This window comes from Falco biarmicus, chromosome Z, assembly GCF_023638135.1.
Source record: "Falco biarmicus isolate bFalBia1 chromosome Z, bFalBia1.pri, whole genome shotgun sequence".
NCBI lineage: Eukaryota > Metazoa > Chordata > Aves > Falconiformes > Falconidae > Falco > Falco biarmicus.
Window position 1 is genome coordinate 79,375,710 of NC_079311.1, and position 17,474 is coordinate 79,393,183.

Genomic DNA, 17,474 nt, shown 5'->3' on the forward strand with positions numbered 1-17,474 from the left:
ATTGGGCATGGAGTGGGCACGTTTTCGGGCATAGAATTGGCCTCTGAGCAGATGTTGGGGATGGTGTTGGGGCTCAGACCTTGCCCTGATGCGGGGAAGGGCTTGAAAACTGCTCATCAAACCTTCCCCACCCATATAAAACATCCTCTATACACTTGCCTGGGGGATTTCTTCAAACCAGCATGGTTTTACACAGAGTTCATGCTTTGGGGAACGTGGCCCGTGGGCTGGGAGATTTATATTAATACATTTTTACATTTTTTCCATGCCCTGCTGCAGATGCTGGGATGGGCAGGGACCCACTGTGCTTGATTGCCTGTCTTCCTACCACCTCTGTGTAGCAGGGAGGGATTTACTGGCCTGGGGGATAGGATGGTTTTGGGGACATGGATGCTTTGCCCCTATCTGCTGCCTGGGAGAGGACTCACGGTGTCTGCCAACATCCAAAGGTAACCCAAGGTTTTCCCACATACACTTGCAAGAGCAAAGGGCGCGTTGCTGCCTCATGGTTCCTGCAGCAACAGGACTTAATGGAGGTTCTTCTGCAACACTCCAGGGGACCAAGCCTGCCGAGCAGGAGCTGCCTCTGGGCATTACAGCCCTGGAGGGCTGGGTCGAACAGGCACACCAGCTGCTCTGACAACAACCCAGAAAGGAAATTAATTTGTGTATCTTTGTGGTCCCTTGTCTCCCTGCCAGTCTCTCTTCATGGGACTGAGAGGTTGGCTTCTGGCTTTCAAAGGTATCATTATTTCCCTGTGTCAGTGTGTCCTGCTGGCTGTCCATGCCCCTCTGCTCGCTGTAAGGGCTGGCTGCGGCAGGCGATGACATTTTGCTGTGTGATTGTGTCCGGGTCCGTGGGATAACAGGGCTTTAAAGTGGTGATAAACTGCTGTTATCCAGCTGAGCTGACATTCTGGCACGTGTTTGGGAACCCAGAAAGGTGCTAGATAGGAAGGGCGGCAATAAAAATTAAGTAACAAGGAAGACAACGCTGTCACCTGGGTACCGCTGGAGGACATACTGGCAAACGTCCTCTGGTGAAGCAGCCAGAGCTCCCAGAGCATCCCACTCTCTCTTCCAGAGTACTTCTGCTCTGGGCATTATCCCACTTGAAAATGATTTGGAGGAATGGACCTGTGATAACGTGGTATAAGCCTTAGTAATTCGGTGGAGATAGAAATGTGTTCTGGTTCTGGAAACGAGATTTGCTCCAATTCGGTGGTGAGCTGTGCTGACCCGTGGGACATAGTATCTTCCCAGGACATCGCCACATCTCAATTCTGAAAAGAAGGAGATAACAGGACACCAGAGGATTTCCTTTGGGCTGCCTCTTCTCCTCGCTTTGCTTTCTCTGCACTCAGAGGGTCATTAAAGAAGATTTTTACACCTGGACAAAATGATATTTGTTGTTCATGGTACACAGCCCTTGCTGCTTCATCCTCTTGGTCATCACAGCTTCCACTGAGACAGTGCTCAAAGATCTCTAGCAGCTGCTAGCTAACAGCAATGCTTTTCTGTTTGCACAGCCATCATTATGTTCCCACCTGGGTGCTTTAAACCTCAACTAAATCAATAATTAACTGCTTGCACCTCTGCAGCCCCTAAAGCCTTCAGAGAGGTCACTAGCTCAAGCGATGAGATGCCCACATGGGGTGGGTAATTGCCGTTGCTCCCAGATTTGGAGCCAGGTGGAGAGGCCGTGGTGAGACCAGGGGCAGGAGCTTCAGGTCACTGCAGGCTGTTTGGGGACACAGGAAGTACCACAGCTCCTGTTGGCTCTGCTTATCAGCTGCCTCAGTTACCCAAACCTGAGGAATTTAAAAATCACGGATGTTCCTAATCCTGGGAGTTTGCTCAGCCTCTCCTTTAGATGAACAAGGAGTTTTCTGACCTTACTTTCCCCTTCCTGCCCAAATCCTTTTGAGAGGAATAAGCACCGTTTGTGTCAGTTTGATGGATGGGAGGTTGTTCTTGTAGAATTGGCCAGTGGCATTTCATACAAGTTATATATCATCTAGTGGTCAGCTGATGGGTGGTAGGTGCCCACAGGATGGTGGTCACAGTTCTGGTAACCTAGACCTTCACCATGCCGTGCATTTTGGAGACCCCTGTGATTAGAAATGTTCACAGAGCTGTGACCATCATGAAACCAGGTCCATGCTGAAGGCCACCGGTCAGATTTGCTGCCTTTCCAAAGTGGCCAAAACACCCTGAGAAGAAGCTGGTGCATGTTCATCTGGTGCAGACCTAGCTTGGAGGAAACAATGTGATGAAAGTCTGTGGGAGTGAAATGCCTCATGGCTGGGTGAAGTTGGGACCTTTGCGAGGCTGGGCACAGGATGTCATCCGTAATTTAGAAGCTTTATCTGCTTTAAATGTCAATAGCTCCTTTGTTGGAGTAATAATAATTGCCATGATTTGCATGTCTCTGTCACACACCCCAAAGCGCTTTGCAGAGGAAGATGAGTAAATCGTTCCCGCTTGCCAGCTGGGAAATCAGGGTGCAGAGGTGATGGGAGCCCACACAGGACTGGGAATAAATCTCAGCCTCCTGTGTTACTGTTTCCCAGTCCCACATGGAAGCTGTTGGTTCAAAGCAGTTTTTCTGTTGTTGTCTTACTCTGCTTTGTCTTATTGTCCCTGTGCTGCAGTAGCACAGGCAGGGATGGTGTGGTGTGGTCTCAGTGTGGTGTGGTCCTTGGAGAGTGTCAGCAGAGTGGGGCGGAGAGGCTGGGAGTGTTGCTGAGGGTAGTTGGAAGAAGAGCAGATGGTCCCACCTCATGTCCCACCATGTCTGGTGGTTTTAGTACAGCAAAGGAGCTTGTGTAGAGGTGTCCGTGTGGAGTGGGATGTTCCTGATGAAGCTGTGGGTGGTAGCTCTGCTTCAGAGGTGCTCGGTGAGACCCCAAGCATCCATGGTTGGAGGTGTTCGATCTCTCCCTGGTGCTGTCACAGGTTCCTCCAGCACCCTCTGAGCCTCTTCTGAACGCCAGTGCTATAAACTACTCAGTTCACTGGGTTATACCCCTCAGAAAGCAAAGCTGCACTCCAGAACCTCCTCCAAGCCGGGACTTGCATAGAAGTATTATTTTTATAAACAGGGAATAACGCAGCAATGTTAAGCGTGCAAAATGTCATTTGTTGTAGACCTTTCAAGGAGGGTCTGGGGAGGGAGCAGGCGTTGGCGTGCTCCTCCAGGAGAGCAACAAGGGCTGGTTAAAGCCCCTGCCTGCCAGCTCCCTCCCCCAACCCATTTTATTTCTCTCAAGCCCTTTCCAAAGAGCCATTTAAGGCTCCAACCTTTTGTAGCGCATTGCCAGTAAGAGTAAGTATTTAGCACGGCTTCTCTCAGCTTTTTATATAGCGCCTAGCACTGATATCTAAGCGTTATATATTTCTTTTTGTGCAGTATTTCTGACTCAGTATTTCCTGCCTCCTTGACAATGACTGAGTAAACAGCCGAGCTGCCGGAGGAAGAGCCCTGTGTTTACAGAGCAACAAGCCCAAATGTGTCTTTTTTTTTCCATCAGAAGGTGGCGATGCTTAAATTAACCTTCATTTTTATCCCACGCTAAACTTTTGCCCTCTAACTTGCCACTGACAGAGTCAGCCGTGAGTCGGTGGGCCCAGATCTGGGGAAAAGTTATTTGGGACTCGTCTTAAAAAAAGTGTGGCTAACTCCCAAGGGATGAATTTTCGGCTGCAGCTGTCTGGGCTGGAGCAAGGGCTTAGATCCAACGGCAAAATGCTGCTTCTCATCTCGCTTGACTCTGCTGCTCACCAAAGATGGTAGAGGATGGATTTTCCTCCTCTTCCATGGAGCGGCCCGTCCTCTTGGATCTTCTAGCTTGGTGCTTGTTTTGGAGAGGTCTCATGTTTGGGCCAAGAAAGGGTAGCATTGCATGAGCTGCATCTGCATCGAGATGAGGAGCGGTCTTTCACTTGGGTGCAAGAGTGGAGAGCCCCAAGATCAAAGCATTTTCTGTTTCCCTTGCTGGCAGGAGCTTCAGCCAAGCCTGGAAAAGGTCCAGCGGGGGATGTCAGAGTGTGGGCTGAGCCATAGCCCATCTCTATCTTGCATGAACATGGGCCACCCCAGACCTGCCCATCATGCATGGTGAGGCCCAACATGCCGAACATGGTTAGCCTTCAGGTTTATGCCCCAAACTTGTCCTGTATGAGACCTCTTTATATGTCCCCTTGGCATCCCCGCCTTGCTACGTGATTTCCCAATGAACTTTTCTCCCAAACCAGGCAGGGAAGGGAGGTCAAGCCTGCTACCTGGTATAAATACATCTTATTTTAATCTATAGGCGCTGAAGGAAGGTCATCCATTAAATGCGCCCAGATTATCTACAGGCCAGGGCACCCTCAAATTAGTAATACAATTCATGTTTAAAAATACAGCCAAACTGATGAAAGATAATTTGCTTACTGCCCTGACATCACCACCTAAGCACGGGGCAAGCCAATCCACAGGTTATTTTTATATAACTCCGTGAGGCATTTCCAGAGCAAAGAAAGTTCACTGGGCAGGGCAGTGACCCGGCCGTCTGGTTTCAGCGCTCTTCAGCCTTCTCAAAGCTTCTGGTCAGTGGTGTGGAGGTCTGTGGGTCAGGGCATGGCTCCATCAGATGTGCCCTGGGCACGCAGGACATGGGGTTTGTGCTCTGCTGAGCCACTCTTCACTGCCAACCAGCTCTTCACCTCTCCCACGCTCTTGGTGTGGCTCATCCATTTTGGTTGCATGCTCTTCCGAGAAGCAGTTGGGTTCCTCTCCGTGTTCTCCATGCCCAGTGTGGTGGGTCATGTGGGTCCTTCTGGGAGCACGGCTGATGTGCAACCAGGTGAATCGCACCCATAGCTCTGTTGACCAAATTACTTAGATGACAGCAGTAGTCTCCTCAAACATGGACACCTCCAGGGGAGCAGGACACCTCTACATGGGCAGCATTGGTGTCGGCTTGCCTGTCTGTGCGTGCCATGGTACTGGTCAGACCGGGTGTCTGAAAGCCCAGTTTAAGAACAAAGCTCCCCAGGCCACCTTCCTCATGCGTCCTGCGACACTGGTGTAGCACCACCCTGCAGGACCGAAGCGGATGGGTATCTCGGGGTGCTTCAGGAGAGCCCTGGTGCTGCAAGTCCAGCTACCACAGAGGTTCAGCTCCTGGCAAGCCCATCTCTTGTCTGTAGTCAGGCATGGTCCAGAAGATGTCATTCCTGCCTCTGGCAAGGTGCTTTCCCTACTTTTGTCAAAGGAATCTGTATCACCCTCCCCTTTTGCAAAGTACATGCAGATGATCTCTTTTTGCAAAATTTGGCCCAAACTCAGGCTGCTAGTGAAGCAGAATTATTCCCACTGCTCTATCACATTCTGGGTGAAAACGTTCATGGTGATGTTTGCATTCATCCCACATTACATCCCCTGCTCCTGTCCTTCATGGGGGTCCATTAAAGTCTGCACTAGCTTTTTCATTACTTGGGGAGGTTGGGAGAGGACCCCAGTCCCTTTTCTTTTGCAAGGGTCTTCTTCAGCTGCAAAGCTGGGGGGACGGTGGTCACTGATGTCTCTGCTGGGTGGCAACACCCGTCAGGTGCCATGGGATGAAAAAAAGAGGGTGCTAGGCGGTGGTATCCCTTCCTGCCCAGCTCCCATCCCAGGCCTGAGAGTTGGCTTAGTTGGGTGGTCATTTTATGGAATTTTTTTGTTTGGTTGATTGGTTTGATCGGGTTTTTTTACAGAAAATATTCTTGTAAAGAGGAAATGTTGAAGAGTCATTTTTCTCTCTCGCAAGGCTGCAGAGCGGGGTGGTATATTTGAAGCAGGAACAGGAAGGAGGAGACTTTCCTGCAGTGGCTTTTATTCTTTTCCAGTAATCTGGGACTGCAGAGCCCATGTGGTTATCCCGAGTGGCTAGGAATTTCCCAGCATGTCCCAGGGACCTCGAAACATGGCCCAGCTCCCTGGGTACATCAGCGTGGACATTCCCAGGCAGGACAAGGGGGCTGTCGGGGGGCATCCAGCCTGGGAGGGACAGGATGGCTTGGGGGCTGGAGACAGCAGGGATGCTGCATGAGATGCAGGAGACAGCTCAGTGCCAGGGGATCGAGAGGTCTCAGGGCATCAGTGAAAAGCTCCAGGGTTCTGAGGGTGCTTTTTGTTCCAGGCTGGAGGTGACAGGTGGGTGACTTTATGGGTGGTAAGGCTGGAGGTCCCCATCAGTGCAGACAAGGGGCACGGGATGCTCTTGCTTGTGGTTTGTAATTTCTCAAAAATCAGGAGGTCATTTCTCTTGGACTTTTTTAAATTAAAATTCAAGTAATTTGGTAACCCTGGGGTGATAACCTGAGCTGGCAAATAACTCTCTCCTCTGTCGCTGCCCTGGGACCAGCTGGATAACGAAAGGACAGACTCTACAAACTCCCCCAGAGAGTCTGAAAAGACCCAACAGGATTTAGCTACAGGTTGACTTTGGAGTCGCAGACACAGTTGGGCAATTGCCTTATAGAAATGGGTGGAGAGAGGGATTAGTCATCACTGTTTGGTTAAGAAGTGCCTCGGTTCTTTTACAAGTCTTTTTCCTGCATATGCAAATTTTTTTTTTCCTTTTGTAATGAAACTTATAAATAGCTCCTCTCTTGGATCTTCTATGCATACGGTTGTGTCATGAAAATAATCATCATGCTTTTGCCTGGTTTTCTTTAGCAGCTGCTTTACTTACCTTTGTTTCATGTGTTGTCCAGGGCATGAGAGGGAACTTTGGTGTGGTGGCTTTTATATCTCCCTGGCTTTGCGGAGTGCAGCTGCAGGTCGGAGCATTCGCAGGAGCAAAAAGCCCTTTGTCTCAGGCAGTAGGAATAAACTGAGATGAAAAAGATAGAAGATAATCTATTTAGTTGCTGGATTTCAAATGTTGCGCAACCCACACTGGGAACACTCGTTGCTGAGAACGAACTTGTCCTGTTCTTTAATTTTCCCCTAGTTAGTGTCTACTAATTTTTAGTACCAAGGAAAGGTCACTATGGACACAGACAAGCAAAGTTGTGTGGGACATCGTGCAAGAAGCTCTGCAGCATTGCTGAGAGCCCAGGGAAACCCTCTTGGCTCTGAGTGTGATGCACTCCCTTGTGCCATCCTCTAGAAATGGCACATTTCTAGATAAGCCTCTAGAAAAGCTTTTATTTGCTTTTCTGTCTTGCCCCTTGCTCTTTGCCACACATTCCCAACACATACATCCTTTGTTCATGCCCTGCTTTTGGGCAAATCCCTTGTTTTCTCCCCAGCTGGAGGACTGATGGAGAGTCAGCTCTCTCCCTGCATGCTTCCTCCTGATGTTGCTCCATAAATCACGTCATTTGGATAATCCTTGGTCATGGCAACCATCAGCTCAGGAGCAGGGTGACCTTTTAATGCCAAGCTCAGGCTGCCCTGATCTTCTGGTCAGGCAAGGAGCCAGTCTGTGCTGTAATTTTGTGAGACCCCAGGGAGCAGCCAGGCCATTAAGATGCCCCTGGCCAGACACTGGGTCTGCTGAAGATACTGGAATGAACAGGCTGGGCAGGTCCACCTGGACCATCAAGCCTGGCACGGCCACCAGCTTTCATTGCATTTCCCCTGCATTTAATTTAACCTCTTTGTTGCTGCTTTTATTTGATCTTGGTTGTGGATATGGGAAAGAGTCACCATGTCTGTCCGAGGGGGAGGACAGAGGACAGGGACGCCGTCTGTAGCGCAAGCCATGGCAGTTATTGCAAGGGTTGGTGGTATTTCTACAATACCTGCTTTCTGGTGGCTTTGCTGTGTTGAAATTCCAGCCACTCCGCGTGCATTGAGTAATCTCCCCACTGTTACTAAAGAGTCAGTCTGTCTGTCTTCCTCCCCCCACCCTGAGTTTCAATTTCCTCCTAATTCTCTCTCTAGACAGCCGTTGCCTCTCCCATGGCGATGCGGTTTTGCTGATGCAGCCTGTTGTCTCTGTCCCTCTTGCAGAAGGATTTCACCATGCGGGAGGAGTTGCAGCAGCGGGACGTGGAGCGCTGGCTGGGGTTCATCACCTTTCTCTGCGAAGTCTTCGGCACCATGAGAAGCAGCACCGGAGAGCCCTTTCGTGTCCTTGTCTGCCCCATTTATACCTGCCTCAGGGAGGTAAATGCCTTCAGGGTTTGTCCTTCTCCACCTGGGACCCAAGCTGCTGCGTTGCAGGGCTGAGGTGGCCAGGATTTGTAGATGTTTGCTTTACGATTCCTAGCGGTTTGCTTTGCCAGCATCAACACTTCTCACCCCAAAAGTACCTGTGTCTGCCGGGATGTTTGGCTTTTCCTGCATATTGTGTTTCTGCTAATTAAAAACACGTGCTCCATGCAAAACCCCTTTGTCCAAGGGTTCACAAAGCCCAGCAGTCAGGATTGCAAACCCAGCGTCTGAGTTTGCAAATCCCAACGTTGTGAAAATCCCTACCCAAGGTGCTTAAAAAGCTTCTTAAAAACAGGTGAAGCCGCCTGAATAGATGGGGCAGGCTGAGGGAAGGGAAGAGGGAGAGAGGTGAGGTCCCGTATGTCCTTACCCCCCACCTAGTGCAGCAGAAACCCAGCCGTGCCGCAGGGGTTGGGGCACCAGAATCTGAGCTCCTGACAAGCTCATTTCAGAGCCTGACTGCCCCGTGGTTCAGGGTGGGGGCAGAAACCTTGGTGAGGACAAACAGAAAAGGCAACTCAGGTGTTCATGTTCAGCAGAGCAGGAGAAGGCTTTCCCCTGTCCTGTTTTAAAGATGGTTTTGTCTCCTGATGCTGTCTGTCGAAGACTTTCTCAGAAAAATCCACCTCGCTGCCCGAGGTTGGAGCTGTGAATCTCAAATTGTCAGTAGTGCTTCTGTCAGGCCATAAATAACTTGCTGTAAAATAAGTTCTCCCCTAGACCCTGGGCAAGGGGAAGATAAAGAAAATGCCAGCGATGACTTTTTTACATGCATGGGAAGTTTTCTCTGAATGCAAGCACATCATAAACATTTTGTCTTCACAGTAATATTGTGGGTAGGGTTCACAGACGGTGAGTGTAGCAGTGAGAAGGAGTCTGGGCATCGTGACGAGGCACACATATCCAGAGAAGGAGGTGGGAGAGGGGTGCTAAGAATAGCCAAACTTCCCCAAAATCTCTGCCCACAGCGGTATGTGTCACCTTATGGGGAAGATCTTGGCGTCTAGCAAAGTCCCCGTTCCCCTTGGCTTCCCATCACAGTCGTGACACAACCCAGCCCTGATTCTGCCAGGATTTTTCCCTGCCCACTCCGGTCTGCCCTTGCCATGCCAACACAGTCCCTCTTGTCACCATGTGGGGACATGGTGACAATGTAGAGATGTACAGAAGGACATGAATTTCACGTTATCAAGGATATATTTTGCTACAGGGCAGCTCCAAAAAAAGCCTTTACTAATGATATCAAGACGTCATGCATAAATTTGGTTCTTAAAAGTACATCTCTCTGTTCCCTAGCAGGACAGCTCTGTTCCCATGGTGTCGTTTGTCAGAGAAGAAGACTCTTAGCTTAGCTGACATGGGTGAGCCTGAGCCTTCCAGCAAAACAGTTGATCCGTGACTGCTCACTCTGCGGGGTTGTGACCCTGACTCACTCCATTCCTCTTCTGTGGCTCTGGGATGGGGTTTTGTCTCGCCACTGTTTTTTACCGCCGTCAGCTAATCCTGAGGCGCACGGCCAGCCCAGGAGAACCCGACCACCGATTATCAGCAGTGATAGGTGCCAGGCTCTGAGGCAGTTGCCAGAGCCAAAACCAGGCTGTGGACACAGCCAAGGAGGTCCAGCTGCACCAGGAGGGGACAGGGACATCTGCACAGGCTGACCCTGCCGGGTGCTCTATGAGGGGGTGGAAACTCTGTAATCGTACGGAGGGCTCATCCCTTGGCGAGCTTCATGAAGCACATGGGCTGGTGTCCCAGGGCAGACTAAGGTTTGGGACCTCCGTTTGCATCAGGACAGGTTCACAAGGTGTAGTGGTGCTCATCATGGGTTTTTCCCCTTCCTGCTGATCAGCAAATACATCCCCACGTACCGTCTCAGCCCCTAACTCCTTCCCCCTCGGGCATCCCCCAGCAAAGCCTGCCCACAATCATGCTTCACTCCCTCTGCCTCAGCCCACCCATCCTTTGACAATAAATCATTACCAGAGGCAAGATAACATCTCTCCCTCTGCCTGTCCTTTCAGCTCCTCTTGCTTTTGAGTTTCCCTGTCTCTTTTTTTTTTTTTTTTTTTCCTTTTCCCTTTTCCTTTATAGCCTTGGCAGACTCAGCCAAAGGTCAGGGAGGGAGTAAGCAAGAGGACGGGGAAAGTTGCCTGATGACTGAGGCAGGAATGTCTCTTCCCTTCCCCTTGCAAAGCTTCCTCACTTAGCTCCTTTCCTTCCCCCCCTCCCCCAAATAAAAGCTTATTAACACCATCGTTAGCTGTGGAGCTGGGCTGGGTAGGAGGAAACAAGGATGACAGCAAGGACATCAGTGCTGGGTGGCCCGGTGAAGGGGAGCTAGGGACATCGGGTGGCAATGCCAGTGTTATTTATTGAGCAGTGTGGATGGGTTGGTTTTGTGGGCTTTAAAAAAAAAAATCCAAAGAGGAGTTCATTTCAGGCAAGGCTGGAGTGATAAATGCTGGGGTTTGCTGGTTAATCGAACTAGCGTTCATCACCATCCTCAGGGAAGCAGGCAGACCGCTGTGTTTTGATGTTAGCCACGGGAATGGATGTTTAATCATGGCAAAGGAAATTTGGGTCAGAGCTGCCGCCTCGCCCGGGCAGCCTTTCAGGAGCCAAAGGAGTGGCTGTGCCCCTTGGCACAAGCGTGGTCCATGCCAAGCCCCTGTCCCTGGGGGCTCTGCCACATCCTCCTCCGTGCCCATCACCTGAGCTGCCTGCTGGAAAACAGGGCAGGGGGCGAAGGAAGGGTCTACCACCACATCCAACACGGTGACTGCATCTCCCAGGAGCTGAATCCCCAAAGAATCAAAATGTTTAATTTCCAGAACCTTTCTGGGGGTTTGGGGGGAGATTTGGGTGTGCGGACAGCATCTTCACAACAAGGTCTAGTGGGGTCAAGGCTGGGATTTTAGGCAAAGAGGTGGTTTGCCAAGAGAAGTAAACGTGAGTCCAGCTCGTTAAAATGGTTTGATGAAGCACGGTAAGTTTGGATAGTGGTTTGGATCAAAACGTTTTTCTGCTTGGAGTACTGCATAGTTCAGCTTGGAAAAGGGAAATGGATACCCAAGCGCAGCCCAGAGATCAGCACTGAGGACAGCTGGGAGAAAGGAGGAATTTTTATGGCAACCAGAGGAGAGCCCTTTGCAGATGAGAACCAGAGGATTATTGCAGCCATCAAATTTAGGGAGCCTGGGAAAAGAATAACAAAGCAGAGAAGTTAAATAGAAGTAAAAGAGCGAGCTTTCCTCCTATTCTTCCCTTGGAGCTTTGGGGAATTGAGGAGAAGCTGGAAGAGGGCATTGTTTCTGGGGAAATGCTTTCCCCAGGGATGGTTGTGCTGCAGCCAGGGCACCATGGGCTTGGCCCTTGCCTGCTTCCAGCCCTGGCTATCCTCATGTTGGACCAGTGGTGGCATCTTCCAGGACCATGTTCCTCCATGAGTCTTTTATCTAGCATGATGAAAACACTTCTAGCCATTTAGGAAGTTGACCTGGCTCCTGCTCTTGATGGTCTAAGCAAAAGAGATGTCTTACTGTCTTCTCCCAGCCCTACACCCCGTGTGCTCCCAGCTCTGGCCTCACTTTATTTCACAAAACCATATTTGTCCCTGTACATCTCTAGGATGGTGAGGAGTGAATGTGCTGCCCTGAAGCCCCTGCCCTATGCCCAAACACTGAGGACCACATTCAGCCCCATTTCAACTACACTTCACAGTGTATGTCCCCCGGTTAAAACCAGGAGAATAATCAAGGGACTTTGATCCTTGCAGCCTGGCCATATTTCTGCTTTTCTGTGGCCTTCGACAGAGCCAACAAAACGTAGAAAATGGTTTAAAACCAGGGACCAGCAAATGTCGGTTGAACCATCAGCAGAGCAGGAGCACTCCAGAGCCCTGTGCCCGGTGCAATAGGTGCCTCTTGTCTACTGGAGATGTAGAGATAATAAATAATATTGATTGCCATCTACTGTTCACTGATTATCACCCCTTTTGCCTTTTCTAGCTCTTTCCTAAGCATGGTTGGAGCTGGCTGTTCTTCATGCAGCTCTGCGCTGCCCATGGCTGCGTGTGTGTCAGCAGGGTTGGCATGGGCCAGCCCAGCTTGCTGCCCTTCCTGCTTCATCCCCTGGTGCTGCTGTGGAGGGGAAGCACTGGGACTAGGTCCTGAGGGACCTGGCCCGGCTCTTGGTGATGGCTGAGGTCTGCAGGGAAGGAAGGATGGCAGCCAGCTGGGAGCCACAATCGTGCTCTGGCAGAAGTTGGTACAGATGAGGGGTGTCAGGAGTTTTGGCTCCTCTTGTGTCTTGATCTCATCCTCAGTGGATGTTGTTGGGATGCCAGCTCAGGAGGTACTTCTGGGCCTGGGAGCTGCCACCTTCCCGCCAGCTCTCTGCCAGGAGGAGCCGTTCCAGCCAAGGTGGTTGGTGTCGAGTGCTGGTTTGGGTGCATTTGTTTATTTTTATGATGCCATTGAGCAGTCAGACCTGGCTTTACAGCCAGGTAACCTGAGCAGTTGCCTACGGCAGCAGAGCAAGGAGTGGAAAAACTGGCTTGTGGGACCTAAAGCTTGAGAAGATGCCAGGTGGAGATGTCACTGTGGTCCCCTGAAGGCACCTTGCTGATTGGGGTCCCACAAGGGCAAGTAGCACAGGGTGGGCTCTGCCCCCTCTCGCCCCCCATAATAACCCTATCCCACCGCTTGCCCATGCCCCTGTGCTCTTCTCCTGCACAGAGCTTGTTTCTTTTGGAATGTTGAATGTGCCTCTTGACTCCTTCCTCCAGCCTGCTGAGGTGCCTCTGGACCGCTGATCCTCGAGCACACTGAGTGGTCCCCCCCAGCTTGGTGTCATCTACAAACTTCAGAAGACCTCCTCCAGGTCATAGATAAGGATGCTAAACAGGGCAGGTCCTGGGACAGACGCCTCGGTACTCCTCGTCGCTCCTCCAGGCAGATTTGGGCTGTATCCCAATAGCTACAACCCTCTGAAGCCCAACCATCCAACCAGGTTTTTTACCTGTCTCGTTGTCCACCCATGATGTCCTAGCTTGGATATAAGGGGATTGGATTCCAGGAGTGAATTCCAAGGAGCAGCCTTGCTGTGGCACTGTCCCGCACTCAGCGCCTGCGGGTGCGTGGGTCGGGGCTGTTGGGGCAGGTTTGGAGCAAACCCCAGGAACCAGCTCATCAGAGAGAGACTAATTAAATTGCAGAACTCCTTTGTGCAGGAGGCTGTGGCTGCAAGACCAATTGATGGAGATCCCTCCAGCTGTTGCTGAGGGTGGGGGGTACACTGGGGGTATGGCCTTGAGCACTGCCACCCATAAGTGAGATGTGGGCATTGCCCTGACCCAAGACAGATGCTTTTATGGTCGAATTACCAACCCTGGGGACTGAGAGCAGCGCCCAGGAGCAGACCCCTGGAGAATGTGCCCCACCAAAGCAGTGGGGAGCAGACCCATCAGGCTGGCAGCAGGCAGGACAGTTGCTGCTCTGCAGGAGTTGTCTCCTACTTCCAGTCTGGTTGGCGGAGATGGTCCCTTTTCAGCATCGTTTAAAATCTTGGCACGCCTCCATCGCTTCCCTGCCTTGGTACATGCTGCTAACTGAAAGCCTCCTCGGGGGGTGGTGCAGGGAGGTTAAATACTCCCCATCTAATTGCTTTCCCCCCATGTCTGAGTCTGCGGTGCAGCATGTAGATGGGTATCCACTCCCCTCCCTTCTCTTAGTGCCTGTTATCTCCTGGGGCCATGCTGTGTAATTTAGCAAAATATTCTAACGCAGTAATTAACGTCTGAACTTCAAGAGGGCACCGCCTTTTCACTGTCTCCTTCAGAGGAAGAGAGACCAAAACCTTCCTGGCTTCAGTCAGATGAGCGAGGAGGGTGGTGCTGTTTGGAAAAGAAAATTGTATCTTTTAACATGTTGGGTTTGTTGGTGTTGTGTTTTGGTTTTTTTTAAATCACTCTCACTTTTTAAAAAGCCTTTTGAGTCAAAATAGGGTCTTTGACAGTATAATGAGATGCTAGGATTTTTAAGATTATTATCCTAGGCAGAGAATGAGACAGAATTCTTCCTTTGTCGAATGAGCAAAGGCAGGAAGGGGGCCGGATCCTGACCCCGTGCCACCCCTCCACCTGGGTAGCTCCTTGAGGCCAGATCTGACTGGAGAAAATATATACTTTGTGAGGAAGGGGACTTCTGTCCTCAGAGAAGTCCCCTTCTGGTCCCCCCCCATCTGGTTCTGCAGAAATCGGTGGTTTGGTCTCCAGTCTGGCAGGACTGGGACAAACTGGGGTGTGGTTTGTTGCAGAGAAGGATGGAGGAGGGACAAGGGATGCAGGCATGGGAGGGAAGGGGTGCCAGGGAAGGAGGGGGAAAGAGGAGACTAGGGGATCAGGGACATGGGAAGGAAGGAGAAATGGGGAGAGCAAATAACTGGGAATCCAGAAGAGGAGGATTGAAGACCTGGAAGTACTGAGAGAAAGGTCTGGGATTTGGAGCAAGCGGGGTACACTGATGTGTGGGGTAATGTGGACCTTCAGAGCCATGGCAGGAGGTAATGTGTGGGAGCAGGGGTCTGCAAAGAGGAGGGACAGGCACGTGTCTGTAGGACCGTGCTCCCCGCAGGGATGGATGTCCTCATGCATCTGCGCCTGCCACGCAATAGATAAATAAACAGCTGTGCAAAAAGCATTCATGCACACAGACCCACCATAGCTGCGCTGCAAAACCCTCCTGCAAATGCACCTTGTATGGGTGGGAACAAAATTCTCTTTAATCTCTTTTATTTGGAGGCAGATCAGGATGGACCCAAACAGGGAGGGCTGCGCAATGCCTTTGAGCCCACCTGCTCCGTTGAGTATTTTATGTGCAGGAATGTATATTCTTGGAAAGCTACAGGACTTGTTTAGTCCCAGCATTTAAACCGTAATGGCATATTTTAAATAGGGGAGGGGAAATACCACCCTTGTTTCTCTGGGGCCCGTGGAGAAGGCAGAGGAAGCAATTAGGGCAGATATAACTGAATGAAGCTAGATACCATCTCGAAGGATGGTCCCTCCTTCTCACGTGGCTTTGTTATTCTCCTTCACCCTCCAGACCAGGCATTGTTAGTTCCCAAAAACCCTTTCAATGGGATGTAAACACAACTATTTGGTCTGCCACCATGTGCTCTCTCCCTCCCCAGATCCAGGAAAGCCGAGAGCGTCCAGCGAGCCAGGGTGGAGCCCGTCGCAATCAAGCGCAATGGTCTCGCCACTGTTTCTTTCCATGTTTTGTGTTTCCCCGGGACCCTTGGGATGAGATCACATCCTCTTCTCCCAGGGTTATTATGTCTTTGGCCGGGCAGGATGAAGCTGGCCGTCTGGGTGGCTCGGTCTCCCTGTGCACGCAGACTGGGTGGCTCTGGCTGTCTCTCTCACCCACCTTTGGGTCCTGAAGGTCGACCTCCAGCCAGGAGATGTGTAGCCACCAGGCTACTGTTGGATCGCAGTGTCTGGGTTGATGAGTGACCAGATTTTCTTTGTCATTGTCTCCAGTAATTACCTCTTAATGGTTTCCATCTTCGCAGGAATCCCTTCTGCTGTTCCAGATCCAGGGAGAGAGAGTCATGTTTCATGGTTTGCCTTGTCTACAGTGGAAAGGAGTAGGAGGAGTTTCCCACGACTGGGTACAGGGTTTTGTTCCTCTGGCCTTAATTCAGTTTGCTCTTAAGTGTCTCTGAGTTCCTCAGGAACCTGACAAGGAGGATAACCAACATTTTGGTTACTTGATGCAATAAACAAATTAATCTCTTCTTACCATCCTCCCAGGGAGTGGGTAATAGGAGAACAGAAGTCTCATCCTCAGCTGAGAGAGCACATCAGTGTAAATGGAGAAGTGCCCCCAAAGAAACTCCTCCAGGTTGTCCAAAATACATTAGGGAAAGTGCCTCCTATGGAGACAGCTCTCAACGCAGCCATGCCAGTGCAAGCAGCTCCAGCCCAGAGCTCCTTCCACCCTGTGCCACCTCCTCTGGGCAGCTGCTTGTGGGACCAACAGTGACCCATGGTGGTGGCCTCTTCCTAAAGGAGCAGCGCAAGCTGCTGTTCGCATGTTCCCACCTGGGCTGAGACCAAGCCGACCTGGTCAGGGAACTGGGAAGAGGGACCCTTCCACGAGATGCATGGGCTGGTGGCACCTTGTGCATCTTCAGTGGGCTTGAAGACTTGACCACATCCCCAGAGAGGTGTGAGCAGGTCGTGTGGAGAGAATTACTACTGCTAGTGGCTGCAGCTGAGTTTTCAGAGCCCAACAAATAATGTTGTTCCATAAGGGAAAAGTTCTCCAAAACTTTGTGTTTGGCCAACCTCAGCATCAAATGGGTGAGCAGAGAAGATGCCACTTATGCCCGTGGACTTCTAAAGGCCTTCTGTTTCCAAGTGCTCACTTGTTTCTTCTCTAGGAAAAGGTCTTACCTGACTTCCCTAGCTCCAGGCTATGCCCAGAGACAGACTTGGTAACCCTTTAGAGAGGATGGCACTGGTGCAGCTGTTGGTGGGTGCAGGATCGGCTCAGCTGACCTTCTGATGTCCCGGGTCGAGGAGCTCTCATGGGAGCAGATTGTAGAAATCCTGAAACTGGCCTTGCTGGTGGAGTGTTTTGTAATTACTCATACCCCACACCCTCATTTGTACTTTGCATTTTCCCCACTCTTGGCTGTTTTCACCACCCCGTGCCTTGTGACAATAAGGAGACTGGAGCTGTAGCAATTGCTTGTAGCTCAGAGAAGTGCGTGACTCTTCCCCATGCAGAGCAGCTGAGCTGTCCCATGCATCTTATCTCAAGCATCTTCCTGAAAGCCTTGCGACAGTGGGTCAATAAGGGGCCAGTGGAAAAGCAGAAAATTGCTATTGATGTCTTTCTGCAGAGAGCCTGTGAAGTGCAGCAGAACTGGCTCGTCCTCCCAGGAGGACACATCTAGCAGACCATGGGGCGGCCAGGAGGTTTTTGGAGCAGGAGTTCCCCAACTGTGGTCCCTTAGATCACCAAGAGTGCCTGCAGAGCCCTGTCAGCAGGACAGCACGTCCTGCACCTTAACGGGACTCCTGGTTGTAGGGGATGATCATAGAACCATGGAATCACAGAACGGTTTGTGTGGGAAGGGACCTTCAAAGTCCCTCCAGCCCAGCCCCCTGCCATGGGCAGGGACACCTTCAGCTGGATCAGGTTGCTCAGAGCCCGTCCAGCCTGGCCTTGGATGTTCCCAGGGATGGGCCATCGGGCACCTC

General features: G+C 51.0%; 1 protein-coding gene across 4 annotated transcripts in view; it reads left to right on the plus strand.

Moving 5' to 3' along the window:
* Nucleotides 1-17,474, plus strand: part of CTIF (cap binding complex dependent translation initiation factor) — a 141,543-nt gene that overhangs the window by 116,508 nt on the left and 7,561 nt on the right. For all 4 annotated transcript variants that reach the window (XM_056325211.1, XM_056325212.1, XM_056325213.1 and 1 more), the window contains one exon: nucleotides 7,994-8,149. In XM_056325211.1, the coding sequence (XP_056181186.1) occupies nucleotides 7,994-8,149 (156 nt within the window). The remainder of the gene's footprint in view (nucleotides 1-7,993; nucleotides 8,150-17,474) is intronic.